The 12,955-nt window shown below is 31.5% G+C and overlaps 2 protein-coding genes across 2 annotated transcripts; one reads left to right on the forward strand and one right to left on the reverse strand.

The window, feature by feature from the left end:
- On the forward strand, positions 315-3,233 carry LOC109334715 (PRA1 family protein H). Its single transcript, XM_019570626.1, has 4 exons — positions 315-788; positions 1,623-1,759; positions 2,623-2,694; positions 2,795-3,233. Exons 1-4 carry the CDS (start codon positions 379-381, stop codon positions 2,863-2,865), a joined length of 690 nt encoding a protein of 229 aa, XP_019426171.1. The 5' UTR covers positions 315-378; the 3' UTR covers positions 2,866-3,233.
- On the reverse strand, positions 4,571-5,655 carry LOC109334717 (ethylene-responsive transcription factor 4-like). The gene has a single exon (XM_019570627.1). The coding sequence runs from the start codon at positions 5,598-5,600 to the stop codon at positions 4,980-4,982; it is 621 nt and encodes a 206-aa protein (XP_019426172.1). The 5' UTR covers positions 5,601-5,655; the 3' UTR covers positions 4,571-4,979.

The following is a 12,955-nucleotide window of genomic DNA, read 5'->3' on the forward strand; positions in this document are numbered from 1 at the left end:
TATATATATATATATATGCGAGCCACCTTATGAATTAAAAGAGTTCAATTATATTTTATTCAAGTTCTACTCATTTATTTGATAAACTCAATTTTAAATTGAAATTTAACCTGTTTAATTTATAAGTCGAATTTATCGAGGTAAATAACGAGTCAAATATCAAATGAATATCGAGTTACCCAAATTTAAACCATTTTATTTGCAAAATAATGTAAGTTTAGGAGTTTGAATAACCTCCTAATCTATCCTAATATGCATTTTATTTAAAAACGTGGATAAGGTAATTTCACTAATTTGAGTGAGTGGTTGAAAAGTTAAGATGTACAAAGTCGAAACCAAACCCAAAACTCTAATTGTGGTGTCGTTTTGACAAATACAATGGTTTTCTCTTCCAATCCCTTAGCCCTCAGCGTTCCCGAACCTGCTTTCGAATCCTGGCTTCGTGACTCCGGCTACCTCGATATCCTCGACCACCGCACTTCCTCCGCCGCCGACACCTCCGCCACCACTTCCATCGCCACCGTAACACCCGCCGCCGGATTCTTTGTCTCCCTTTTCTCTCACTTCGCTACCATCATCTCCCTCTTTACCCTCAACCCTTTTGCTAAGCTCACTGCCGATGACTTCTCCGGCGACACGCCGTCGTGGTCGCGCTCCTTTTTTGGATTCTGTGGGTCTTATTCTTTTCCTTCTTCATCATCTCAGGCTCGGTTGAGGGTTCATGAAAACATTAAGCGCTATGCTCGGAACTATGCTTATCTCTTCATTGTGTTCTTCGCTTGCACTTTGTATGGTTTTGATTATCTTTCTATTGTTGAATTTTGTTCGGTTTCATAGAAAGTTTGGATATTTGGTGTTTAGGAAAATTATGGGAATTGGGTTTTGGAGAAAAGGTTTCAATCTTGATTTTGAATTGAGTGGGTGTATTTTTTTGCAGATTTGAAGATATTGTGTGTTTGTATCATGCTTTGAATAGAGTAGGTATAGTTTTTTTATGAATTTTTGTTGTTCTTTCTGCTAATTTATAGTGGTTGTCAAAACTTTTATGTTTATACCAATGTTGGCTGGTCCTAGTGGTAAGGAGTTTGATTAGCAGAACCTCAATTCCGGTATTGTTAATGGAAAAAAATTTGGCGTGCTAGGCCCCCTTGAATGAGTCTTTCCGACTCAGCTCGGATTAGTGGAGTCCAGTGTGACTTTAGAATACCATGTTTCTCATGCCAAAAATTATATAATGCTATGATTTGGAGAGTTTTTGTAGCTGTTTTTGCAACAAAAGTGTTTGATAATAAGGCTCCTATGCAAGTTATGAAAAAAATTATGTATTATATCATGTTTTAAATTGGAGGATTTGAGTGAATATTTTTTTGCAACAAAATGTGTTTTGATGAAATAAGTTTATTTTCTTTGTGAATTGCTGTGTTTCTTGCATTATGGTCAATGGCTGTTGTTTCGTTGTTTTTGATATTGTAGTTTGGTGGTTTTGGTACTTTTGATCCTTCGTGTTGGTTTTCATTGACTCAAACGTTTTGTTAAGGCTATTTTAATGTGCTGCTTATTCATCTGACTTTTGATGTTCTTGTTTGATAGAAGATATTGTGTTTGGTTTTCATGGGTTGCAGGTATAAGATGCCACTTGCTCTTGTTGGATTGATATCGTGCTTAGCATTGTGGGATTTTTTCAAATATTTTAGTGACAGATGGGGATTGGACGAGTATCCTATAACTCGGCAGTGCTTGCTTCGCTTCGCCCAATGTGGTGAGCTATCATTTCTTATTGTATGAGTATATATTACTTTTAATCTCCTTTTTTATTATGTGTGTAAGTCTGTAAGAACTGCTTTTCTATTTTCTTATTATCTTTGTTAGGTAGCATTTGACATGCGGATACAAGAGAACATAACACACTTTGCTCTGTTATGTTCTCTTTACTTCTAACCTTCTAGTGGAACCAAGATGTCATAATTTTTAACCCTTATGTTATGTTCTGTGCTATTTATAAAATACGTCAAACATAGACCAGAACCCATATATTCTGTTACACCCCATTCTAACATGTTTACCAAATGCGACCTTAGTTTTATTGATGGATGTAGCAATAAATCCAATTAGCAATAACTATGTGCTGCTTGGACTTTGCTTGTGTTGTGCATTGGACTGGTCACATGATATTTCCTCCAAAAAATTCAGTCACATTCTTCCTATGCATGCACGATTTTTTTTGGAATCTTATGTGCTTTGTGGCAGGAGCTACATCTCTTGTCTCAAGATGCGTACCACTCCATGTACCCCTTAATTCTCATTGGTTAGAAAGGTAAAACATGAATTTAATATATATTAACTTAATATTTTCTGACCGATGAAAATGAAGAGGTACGTAGAGTGTATACATCTTGCGGCAAAAGATGTGATCCCATTGTGGCATAGTCTTACATACAAATGTCTTATGTTGACTACTGACTACTGAGCTCATGCGTCGTCTCTTATATTCTGCATTTATTTTCTCTTTTTATTCTATATGTGGTACCTGCAGCACATTGTTTATAGATGCTGAAAAATATGTCTAACTTGATATTCATAAGATTAACTTATACTCCTGTTTTTGGATCATATCTTTTGCAGCAACAGCAGTCATTCTAGTTTATTCCAATGTTCAACTGGCTCTCTTTTGTGCCTTAAGTGTCAGCTATGCAGGTCAGTTTTCTACACATATAATCTTATTGCTGCTACATAACCCCTTCTTTAACTAGTGTCCTTTATCTAGCAAGTTCTTAAATTCAAAATGTCTGCTTAGGTACGATACTGCATGCTGCTTTCCGGAAGTTGGCTCCCGCAAAGCAACCATCTGTAGGAAGAGGTAGGTAGTTTGTTAACCAAAGAGGCTTTGGTACATGATACTTCAAGATTCAAGGGGCTTTGGTACAGAAGATTTTGCTTACATTATAGAAATTAGGGGACAGTTTTTGACTTCGGTTTTGGATAATGTGCCTTCCTTTACAAAGGTGCCCATGAGCTATCATGTTCATGTGTCCTTTTTCCCCCTATAAGCACTGAGAATAAGTAGTTTTTTGGGTACACAAGATAGTAAATAGTTTGATGCTTTTTCATGATTGTAGGTAATGAAAACAGGGCAATTTGTATCAACAAATTAAACATTTACTTGCATTATGAGGTGAGCAAAAACAAACACCTTCATTGAAATGGGTGGCTCCAAGGTATTCTTGGTTTATATATTCTTTCAACAAATAGTGCAGTAGCTATTGTCAAAAGATTATATGATAAAACATGCATTGCACATAATCTCTGGCTTTTAAGTTTTTTTAAGAAAGATTAAGATATCCATTATGATTAAGATATCTAAGTTTTAGGGAAATTTAGCTAGTTAATGATATTTGACCAAATAACCTTAGATTAATTTTCACTCATTTCATTTAGCAGAAGAGGTAACCTTTATACAGTTGGAAAAAAGAACTTATGCCTCTTTAAAGTGATATATTATCTTACAAAATTAGTATATAAGTTCTCATATATACTAGAAAGTGATATATTACTTATAGATTACTTTATTCATAAATTATTTTTCTTCATTGCCCATTAAACTTTATTTGTTGGTGAAATTGGTCATTGCAAATTAATTAGTTAAGATTACTTCAATTGATTTATGTATGGGTGAAAGAAACATTAGTGGGGGACAGACCTAAAGGCTAAAGCAGCCGCCACTGCTGCAACCATGGGGTCCTTTCACACGTTTGCCACTCTTTCTCATTTATTTCTACGTAATTATTTCCACACCCCATACCAAATCATAGTGATTATATTATATTATTATGAAACTATTAATTATTAATTGAAATGCTTCACAAACTTTCAAAATGTAAATTAAATTAGTTATTTTTTAGGTTAAATAATCTCTATAAAGTGTTTTAAAATATGTTAAAAATGATTAATTTAACTCACATTTAAAAAATTTATAAATTATTTTAAGTTTTTTAATTTTTGAGGACAAAAGTGGTAAGATAAACATGTACATTTATATTTCTTTGAATAAATCTTAAAAAGATGGCGTTCATCTAATATATATTTTCAATGTATTACAACCCGCATTTAATTTAAGAGATTGCTAATAGATATGGTCAACTAATTCATAAACGTATAATATTTGTCATAGCAGCGTTGGTCTAATATGATGCACTATTAATATTGAGTCAATAATGTGAATATTACTTTTGTTTGAAAGTCAATAATGAGGATAATCAGTATACATATTGTAAAATAAGGCAGTGACGACAATAATATATATTAAATCGAATGACATGAAGAGAGAAAAATAAGGCAGTGAGGACAATAACCTAATATGACGCACAATAATGTCGGCGACATGTCAGATCTCAACAAACCAAAATCCATAACCACTATACCACACCTCCTATATTCTTATAATTAAATTAAAATAAACAAAACAACACGTTGGTTCATGAAGAATCTTACTCTTTCACGTTTCAACATAAATCATTGGAAAAAAGAAACAAAGAAAAAACCACAACTCTAGTGGATAACGTTGAAAAAATTCTAAAGCGTTCGTTATCTTGTTTCTTAAAATCAAACAAGTACTGCTTTAACTAAAAGAGGTTCAAAGCTCAAAAGTAAAAAATAGCAAAGAAAAAATGTAAATAAACTTTCAACTAATATGATGAAAATCAAAATATATTTGAGAATAACATCAATTGCATCAACAACTATGAGAAATTTTCTCAGTTGCAAAAAATAAAAGAAGCAAAAGTGCCAAACTTAGGTTATAACATATTTACACAACGCAACAGTTATATCATCATCTTCATCATTGTATCAGCTAACTCACTCTTATGTATTCTCTAGAGTGATTTCGTTTTTTTTTCTTTCAAAATGGGTACTTCAAAAAAAAGCTAAAATTGATAAAAATATAATCTTTTCTCAAAAGGGTACTTCAAAACGGTGCCGGATCATACAACTTCAGGCGGAGGAGGAATGTTAAGGTCAAGATCTAAGAGTTTCCGACGAGGAACACGTTCAAAATCCACGACTGAGGAAGAATCAGAGTCGCTCTGAACGACGGCGGTGACGGTAGAGGCGCGGCGGAAGTCAGCCACGGGACGATCGAACCCGCACATCTCACGGCGGCCGACATGTTGAGCGAACACGTCGAAGAACATCACGGGACGCGCCGCCGGGTAGGATGAACCGGCGGTGGAGGAGGATGAGAATGGGCTGAGGGAGAGTGCCAACGGCGGCGGTGGAGAAGAAGAGTCAATAGTGCTGCTTTGGCTAGGGCTGCGCGTGTTATTGTTAATGCTTATGTTCATTACTTCTGAAGGGGTTGCAAAATTTGTCTTCGCTTTTGCGCCTCGGAACTCGCGTGCTGCAGCGTCATAAGCACGCGCCGCCTCTTCCGGTGTATCAAAAGTTCCAAGCCATACACGTGTTTTCTTCCCGGGATCCCGGATCTCAGCAGCATAACGTCCCCACGGACGCTTCCTAACGCCTCTATACCTAATCTCTTTAGCGGCGGCGGTGACGGCGTTGTTGGCGACGGAGAGCACGGCGGTCCTATCCCTCGGAGCCATTTTGATTATGGGGTTTGAGAATAAATTGTGATACTAGGAATGAGAAAGAGAAAACGTGGGATGAGAGAAAGAAAAGGAGTAAGAGGGTGTTTTTATAGCGAAGAGAGAGAGAGAGAGAGAGAGTATAAAGCTACGCTCCTTTTAGGCGCTTGTTGCTTACACAAACGTGGCTTCCCTACCACGAACCGCTTTTGGTGGAAGCTGCTTACCACTCACTTCTTGCCACCTTGCTACTTTCATTTACTTTCTTCTATTACTTTTCTTTTTTCTTACCCATTTATAAATTAAATTTATGTACTAATAGTATATAAATATATATATATATATATAGTTAGTATTAAAAAATGAATGATGACGATGTAATGACAATATAACGAACTCCTATATATACATCTTTTTCTTTAACACTCCAAGGCATGCATACTACATAATTACATTTATTAAAAATGAGAGATGCACGCTAGTGTGTTGGTCATTGCCGTTTCAAATTAAATTCTGAGCTTTAAAATGATGTTTGACTGAAGAATTTAATCATCATAACTTGGTCAAGTAGAGCGTTTGTGTGGCAAGACTGAAAAGGGTACTCCTAAATGGGCTTCGTTAAAAGTAATAAGCCATTAATAAAAATTGTTCAATGGAAATAATAAATACACTGTAACCATTAATTAATTACCCTGTAATCAGGTCATCAAAAAATAACAGCCAAATTTTATATTGTAAACTGTAAAGTACAATTTCGTAATACTTAACCACTTATGATAGTACTATTTCGCTTTTCCAATAAAAGCATAATAGTAAGTTCAAACTCCAACTAAATAAGTTCTCGCGATAGAACAAGTGAATAATGGAGATTAGATGTTCCACATTTTATGTCCCAATCAAATAAAAAATTATCATATATTTAAAAATAAAATAAAAAATATCAAATAATATTTTTATGTTATTTAATGAAATATAATTGACTTAGAAAATGAGAACAATAAGTTTCAGAGTGAAGGATAATTGTTCAACAAGTGACGGCTTTTGAAAAGCTTTGGAGAAAGTGAAGATGAATACTAATATAATTGCAAATAAAACTGCAATGTGCTATATTTTGATGGTCCACATAAACCATGACGAAATAGGAGAATATCCTTATTTATTCTTTAATATGATATTTCTATTTTATTAATTTTATTTTAAAATAAGAATAAAGAGAAATAGCGAAAAATATAAATGTTTAGTTAAAAATGAGATAAGTTATGAAACCCAAATAAAAATAAAAATGATGTTTGTCATGGTGAAAAAAGATAAATGTTATTTTTATTTCATAATAAGTTATAATAATTTATAAAATAATATATGAGACCTAAATAAAAATAAAAATATTATTCGGTGATGGAGAACCTCAAAATTTTACACGGAAAATATGGCTTCCTTACTTCCAATGCTGCTTTTAATAAAGGATTTTCTTAGCTCTATTCTTTAGATGAAAACTTTGTAACTTTAATTTTGTATATCTATCCATAGTTTAAGACAATCCTTTAATAAAACAAAATTAATTTTGTCTTTCTTTTCTCATGTGTTTGACTGAGATAATTCCCTTTTAAGAAGAATGAGTTTAATATTGAAATTTATTTGTAGTATATCTTTTTTTTAAAGATCACTATGTTAGTCGTTTTTCCTTTATATTATTTTTAATAAAAAAGAATGAATAATAATTACTAATTCGTATAAAAAATTCTTTCTGCATTAAGTAATTTCTACAAGTAGATGGTGGCATATGTGTCCCAAGTGGTCAACCTTCTTGGAACGAATATTTTCTGTCCTCGTTGATGTTCTTGTTGTTGTTCCAAATTAATCAAAATATATCATTTAGTTGAAAAAAATAATTATAAAAAATAAATTAATATTTTATTGAATACTATTGGATAAAGATATGAACACATAAACTTTTTAGAATAGAGGATCTTACACTCACCTTTCAGAGTAGCAGTCGGAGGGAAAAGAAAATAAGTACGTAAGAGAAATGAGATGCACAAGAGCAATCAAAATCTTAACAACACATTCGGCAAGTCAATGAGGTGCGTTGACCGTGCACTAACATTGATACAACAACTACTTATCATAATTTTATATTATTACTAGTAGTGTGTTGATAAATAATCTATATTTACCGATTTGCATTTTTGTATTGAGTATACATAATATTATAATTTTCTTAATAAGATATGAAAATGAAGTGTGATTTTATTAAAATCACATTTGTGGTTTAATATGTTTGGTGTATATAACTTCTACTTTCCATTAATTTTTTTTTGTGTGAAAAACATTGTAAATTTAGTTAGTTAGAATCGAATGGCAAAAGAGGTAAAAGGAAATTATAACGTAAGAAGTTTTGAATAGACATAGATATAAATATAAATATAATTCATCATTATCTAGTATTAAACATAAATAATAAAAATGAATAGTAAATAAAAATTAAACTAATGAAAATGGTGAATAGAGGAATTTTGGAGTGCTAATGGAGAACTCTTGTTTAAACAAATGCTATAAAGCGCCGCGCCGCACAAGCCGCGAGAGGGTGGAGTGGGTCCCACCGTGAGCATTAATAATTGCAGAGCGAGTAAGGAACCAAATCCACGTGGACACCCTAATCCAATAACACGTGGATGACTGGACCGACAGGACCTAAAAAGGACGAAGGTGGCGGCGTTTCTGATAACGGTAGTTACGAAAAGTCTGTTTCTGTTACTATAACAAGTACTCAAATGTGAATTTTCAATTTATTAATTTATTAGGGTTTGGTTTTGAAAGTGATAATCAATTTAGTCATTTATGATGTAACACTAATAAACTGTATCATCAAGTTGTTTTCTATACAAAATAATCATCAAGTTGTTTTCTATACAAAATAATCATCAAGTTGTAATTTTCATAATTTACTTTTGATGTTTTATACTTATAGCTGAAAATGCTTATATAATTGAAAATAAAGTGTACTTTCGAATAGAAAAAAACTTGCATGAAGACATATCTATGTAGAAATGGCTAATAAATAATTGATAATATATTAAAACGTTAATTTTAATTAAAATTTATTGCTAAATGATAACACTGACAAATATAAATGTATGTGTTTCTAAATATGATGTGTTAGTTTGTCTATGTAGAAGATCTTCCTCTAGAAGATCCTTGCATTGGTTGGCACGAGTCAACCTCCTCGCGTGCGATGGATCAAGATCAGAACCGTACCGAAGCAAATATTAGATCCAACAGCTGAAATTTCTTCGTCATTGAGACTTAGACACGTGGTGATTAGGATCTCTGCAAGGAGACATGTTTAGGGAAATATATCTCGTAATACTATCCTATTCTTTTGTGTTACTCCATGTGTTAGGAGAAATAATTGGTTAGATAAATATTTAATAATAGTAATTTTAATTTAAACAATTTTTTCAACCAATTAGAATTGGTAATATATGAAATGATACAAAAAATGATACAATAAATATGATCCTCTATTCATATATTATATTCAAAAGTAATAATGTCACATTCTTTTGTTTTTTATACAATACTTATCGGCATAGCGGCATCTGACGGAAATCTAATATTCTCAAGTTAAGTACAAGATTAGCAGAATTTGAACCCAACATAAACTAAACATCAACCCTTGTTATATATGTTTTTTGTGTTAAGAAAAAATAGTCATCCACTTTAACAATATATTGTTGCACCACCTCATTTCAAGAAATATCTTTTGCGGTCACAGTTAGACTTTTATTTTATTTATTTAATTATAAAAGAGTATCAAAAGATGGACTTAATACAAGAATGAGAAAAAATGTACACATTTATACACTATCAAATTCACCATTCATTTTTAATTATTATTGTCTCTTTAATATAAAATAATACAAATGAGTAAAGATAATATATTGATTATGTATAAGTCTTTACACAAATAGTGCATGTAGTATAGATTTGTGATTTACAAGTATAAAGGTTATAATATTAGAAGGTAGCTTAAATTTGAAAGGGTTTAAGTAGAGTTGTAAAAATGGGTTAATAATTGAATGATAAAACTTGATGGCAGATCATTTCTTTTACACTTTTATGTGTTCTGATTTTGGACTTTATTGGACCGACTCTAAATGACCATAATTTATATGGCCCAATATTTCTACTAATGCGGCCCACATTTAATAGGGTAGTATGCTTTGCCACTAGTTTAATCCAATCCAAGTGAAAATAAAATGTAGGATACTTTTTTAATCTTGTTTGGGATTACTTCTAGAAAGAAATCTAGTTAAATATTTAATATTTTTAATTTTCGTAAGTTAAACTAAGTATATAATATTCTTAAATAAACTTGGGTTAAATTGAGAAGATTTATTCAAGAAGTTAAACTTTTGGAGCATCTATAGTTCATCCTTGAAAGCCAAGATTTTTCTTAGTAAGAACTGATATCCATACTATTCCAATCCGAACATGCAAATTACTTGAAATATTGACTTAGATATTTCTTCTTAAATTTTTTATTATAACCCAATGGTTGAAATGAGGAAAGAAAAAGACATGAACATGCAGATTGAAGATATAATTTGATTTGATGGAAAGTCTGAGTTCTCAAAATCCGAGCATGATGTGTCAAAATCCAATTGCATCAATCACTCATACCCACTTACCACATTAGTGATGGATTGAATCGATGGATGGGATTACTCACCCTTAGTGGAATCATGCATATGTTTAATTAATTATTTCTTCAATTCAAACTCGACATTTATTTAATAATTTATTTAATAGTGTAAGATCTAACTAAATTCTAAGTATCATGCATATGTTTAATTAATATGTCTATAGTAGTTCCCACATTTATTTTGTTGGGCTAGTTTTTTATTTCGAAAAAAGAAGTCTCAAAAGGTGACACATTATATCTAATATATTGGGTGATCGATTGGTCCTTGTGGCTGTAAAATGAATAGAATCAGAACTATATGTTCTTGTTTTCTGCTTCACTTTCTTTTCCCTCAGATGCAAGATACCCACTTTCAGTAACATTTGTTTTGTTCTGTGAATGGTCACTAGTCACCAATGTCTTATAGTATTAAAAGCTGTTGCTTGGGGCGCTATGATTCATGATACCCTTTTCAGATTAGATTTCATATATGACATAGCAGTAATAATTCTCTAGTTTTGGTTCTATTCATACTCCTAATTAACCCTCTTTTTTTCTCACTATTTTCCATCCTTTGTTTATATTTTCAATATGCTATGTCAAAGTAATAAACATTGGACATTATGTATGTGTAATTGTGTACTATGTAACAAAAGTATTTTCTCTTTCAACACAATTTTATTTTTCTACTAGTCATGATCATGATAGAACAGTTAAATGGATCAATCATACCATTGATATGTCATTCAAATCCTGCTTACTATTATGGTTATTCTGAGTTACCTAGCATTTCTCTTGTGGCATATGAATCTCCAACACACCTGGTTCCAAGATTTTTATTACAGTATTTTAAAAACTTTTGGGAAAAATTGTGTAGCCGGGGATTCAAAAAGTAAGTTTCAATTTTTATGGAGATGTATTTTAACATTTTTTGTGTGTGGAGTACTTTATGTATGAGTTAGATGTGATTAAGAAGTTTTGTATTGGTTAAACTTTGGTTATTTTAAAGTCTTACTAGCTTATGAATTCATGTCTTAAAACTTTTGGTCAAGATGTAATGTATAATATGGTTCTTTTTCGTTATTTGGCCTATTATTTGTAGGTCGATTTTAGTTAAAGAGCCGATGATTTAGCTTGACCGAGTATTATGGATAACAAATATTCATTGATCCATGTGTAATCATTTATGTTGAAAGTCTTTTAAGCGTTATAAGCAATGCTAGACGACATGTTCCGTTAATGATAATGCACAATGACCACACAAGTTTGAAGAAGAGTATGTGTGTCAATTTGGAGGAGCCAGCTTTAGTCTACTAGGCTCATGGAACACTAGTGTGACTTGACTCTTGATGAGGAAATTAGATCGTGACATGTAATATTAAACAAATTAATGGTGCAAATTATAACTTATTTTTAAATAAATTTTTTTAACTTATCAAACTAATCTAAGTCTCACATTTCAGTATTAGACTATCCGCTACTGAAGATGATCTCAACTCTTTGGTGAGACCGTAAAATATTTGAATGTCTCATACTCAGGGGATTATTAGGTATTCTAAGTGCAAGTTGATGTGAACGAGAAGTTTAACATTGGTTAAGTTTGGGTAATTTAACAAATCTAATGCCTTATTGTTTTGAGTTAATATGTAGAGTATCTTATTCACTTATTATGGTCTTTTTTAGTTTATTCTTTGACCTATTGTTTGTAAGTTTCTTTGAGTTATATATGACTACAACAAATCTTATAAATAATATCAGAGTTGATGGTAACAAAAAAGAAACTAATATTTTAATTGGAAATAAATTGAGATGAAAGAAACTACAATGCAATAAAGTTAAAAAAAAGAGGTAATTTTTTAAGTGTTTGATATAAAAGATAATAGAAAAGAAATAGAAGGAAAGGAAAAATGTTAAATAATTGTGTTTGTAGTATTTCAAGCTTCTCATGGTAGTCAATGAGCATAAGCTTTTTCCTTTCACTCATTCACCATGATTTTTAAGTGTGTCTCTAAGAAATTGTTATTTAGAAGTTGTGTTGATTGAACACAATTTTCAAATCTTGATCAACAACAATAAAGTGTAAGAATGTATTATTAAAGAACATATTCTTTTAAGAACATTCTTAAATTTTAAAGAAGAATTATAATTTCCTAGTAGTTAATCTAAGATACACATGTTACTATATATTTGAATATTTCCGAGACATAATTTGATTCAAGAAACAAAAATAATAGTACACTAGAATAGAGTAAACAGAAATGAAAATGAAAATTTCTCAAAAGAGTGGTTGAGAAAAGGTGAAGCAAGTGTACACAAATTAAATATGAGGTAAGGTAGCGTGTATTAATCACGGAATTGTTTTTTATTATAATTTTTTATACTGTGCTGACAAAGAAGATTTGAAACAGCTTTATTGATACATTTACATATCCTGAAAAATCTCATTTTATTTTGCTATTCCTTTGTCTTTTGTTTAAAAGTTAAAATCCTTTATTTATTTAATTTTCTCTCACCAAAACACAAAGGTACCTATCCTCATAAAACTACTTTCTGTTCCTATATCTTACATTTTCTTCACTGCAAAAGAATGCATGCAACGCACGTAGACTTTCCAAACAAAATGTTATGTTTAACATTTAAAATACATCATTTATCCATTCCCTAATACTTTAATTTGTTTGACATAATC

This window comes from Lupinus angustifolius, chromosome LG19 (assembly GCF_001865875.1).
Source record: "Lupinus angustifolius cultivar Tanjil chromosome LG19, LupAngTanjil_v1.0, whole genome shotgun sequence".
In the NCBI taxonomy this organism is placed as follows: domain Eukaryota; kingdom Viridiplantae; phylum Streptophyta; class Magnoliopsida; order Fabales; family Fabaceae; genus Lupinus; species Lupinus angustifolius.